The sequence below is a fragment of the Rhincodon typus genome, unplaced genomic scaffold (genome assembly GCF_021869965.1).
Source record: "Rhincodon typus isolate 14 unplaced genomic scaffold, sRhiTyp1.1 hic_rhity00003946, whole genome shotgun sequence".
NCBI lineage: Eukaryota > Metazoa > Chordata > Chondrichthyes > Orectolobiformes > Rhincodontidae > Rhincodon > Rhincodon typus.
The window spans coordinates 7,665-10,137 of NW_025969584.1; the positions used below are offsets into that span (position 1 = coordinate 7,665).

Genomic DNA, 2,473 nt, shown 5'->3' on the forward strand with positions numbered 1-2,473 from the left:
TACCATCGAGCCAAGTTTGAATCCAATTAGCTAGCTCTCCCTGGATCCCGTGCGACTTAACTTTAATGACTAGTCAACTCAATCTGTCCTTATGAGCCAACACTATCAATTCCAAATCAACCTACTGAACCTCCTCTGCACCCCCTCCAGTGCCAGTACATCCTTTCTCAAGTAAGGAGACCCAAACTGTATGCAGTACTCCAGGTATGGTCTCACCAGCACCCTGTATAGCTGCAGCTGAAGTTCCCCCCCTCTTAGTGACCCGCGATGGGAGTTTTTACCACAATTGATGACTGTCATCACGGTCACCAACCCCAAGACTAGCTTCCAATTCCGAATTTGATTCACTGAATTTAAATTCTACCGGGGGTGCCATGGTGGGATTCAAACCCATGCCCCCTGAGCATTAGCCAAGGGGCATCAGGAAAGCTGGTTCCACTGGCTCCCATTAGGGATCTGAGCAATTCAGGGCGTGATGGATGGAGGTCAGGCCTCAGACTGTAAGAGTGGTTGGGGAGAGCTCTGCACACTTCAGGTAGACTGTGCACATTGAGAGGGAGGGTTGTTGCAGAGAGAGACAGCAATGTCCCAAGTGCCACATCTCACAGGTAAGGAATGAGAACACGTCTGTCGCTGTATAACACTGGGGTACAGTACCAGTGGGGACGGGCCTGTCGCTCTATAACACTGGGGTACAGTACCGGTGGGGAACGGGCCTGTCACTGTATAACACTGGGGTACAGTACCGGTGGGGACAGGGTCTGTCGCTGTATAACACTGGGGTACAGTACCAGTGGGGACAGGGTCTGTCTCTGTATAACACTGGGGAGTACTGGTGGGGGACGGGTCGTAGAGGTTTACAGCATGGAACAGGTCCTTTGGTCCAAAGTATCCATTGTGCCCAGTTTTAACAGTTAATCTAGTCGCATTCATCTGTGTTTGGTCCATATCTCTCCATCCCTATCCTGTCCATGTACCTGTCTAAATGTTTCTTAAATGATAAAATTGTACTCGCCTCCACCACTACCTCTGACAGCCTGTTCCAGACACTCCCCTCCCTCTGTGTGAAGAAACTGCCCCCTCTGGGCCCTTTTGTATCTCTCCCCTCTCACCTTAAACCTATGTTGTCTAGTTTTAGACTCCCGTACCCTGGGGAAAAGCTGTCGGCTGTCTACCTTATCAATGCCTCTCGTGATTCTATAGACCTCTATAAGGTCACCCCTCAGTTTCATAGAATCCCTACAGTGTGGAAACAGGCCCTTCGGCCCAACAAGTCCACACCGACCCTCCGAAGAGCATCCCACCCAGACCCATCCCCTAACCCCATCCCTATAACCTCGCATTTCCCACGGCCAATCCACCCTAACCTGCACATCCCTGGGCACTACGGGACAATTTAGCACGGCCAATCCACCCTAACCCGCACATCCCTGGGCACTATGGGACAATTTAGCACGGCCAATCCACCCTAACCTGCACATCCCTGGGCACTACGGGGCAATTTAGCACGGCCAATCCACCGTAACCCGCACATCCCTGGGCACAACGGGACAATTTAGCACGGCCAATCCACCCTAACCCGCACATCCCTGGGCACTACGGGGCAATTTAAGCACAGCCAATCCACCCTAACCTGCATATGTTTGGACTGTGGGAGGAAACCGGAGCACCTGGAGGAAACCCACGCACACAGTTGGGATCGAACCTGGGTCCCCAGTGCTGTGAGGCAGCAGTGCTGACAACTGAGCCACTGTACCATCTCCTATACTCCATGGGAAAAAGCCCCAGCTTATCCATATAACTCAAAGTCCAGTCCAGGTAGAATCCTAGTAAATCTTTTTTGCACTCTGTCTATAGTAGGGTGATGAGAACTGCACACAGTACTCTAAATGTGGTTTCACCAATGTCTTGTTTAGCCACAATAAGGCATCCCAACTCCTATACTCCACGTTCTGACCAATGAAAGCCAACATGCCGAATGCCGCCTTCACCGTCCTGTCCACCTCTGGCTCCACCCTCAAGGAGCTATGGACCTGTAACCCCTAGATCCCTTTGTTCTATAATACTTCCCAGGGCCCTACCATTGACCGTGTAATGTCTCTCACTGTATAATACTCGGGTACAGTACAGGTGGGGACAGTTCTTTCACTGTAAAACACTGGGGTACACTAATTTGTTCAGCTTTTAATGAGTCCTTTCTTTCTCTTCCTCTGTCTTTAGAGCAGCTTTCCTACGTGACTCCCAGTTTCTGCCCCCACCTGCTGGTCCAGGCGGTGGCCGGACCCCTAGCAGCTGCTACTTCCTCCACCCTCACCAATCCAATGGACGTCATCCGGGCTAGAGTACAGGTAATATTGTGTGGGTGTACAGGGATGGTGCGGTGCCCCCTCGGCGCCGACCCTCTGACAGCGCCCGCTCCCTCTGACAGCGCCCGCTCCCTCGGCGCCGACCCTCTGACAGCGCCCGCTCCCTC

General features: G+C 52.4%; 1 protein-coding gene across 1 annotated transcript in view; it reads left to right on the plus strand.

The window, feature by feature from the left end:
• The window catches only part of LOC125481859 (solute carrier family 25 member 44-like), a 4,556-nt gene extending 2,212 nt beyond the window's left edge, over window positions 1–2,344 (plus strand). Inside the window, exon 2 of the mRNA XM_048593789.1 lies at window positions 2,226–2,344. Within this exon, the coding sequence (XP_048449746.1) occupies window positions 2,226–2,341 (116 nt within the window). The 3' untranslated portion in view covers window positions 2,342–2,344. The remainder of the gene's footprint in view (window positions 1–2,225) is intronic.
• Window positions 2,345–2,473: the final 129 nt, after the last annotated feature.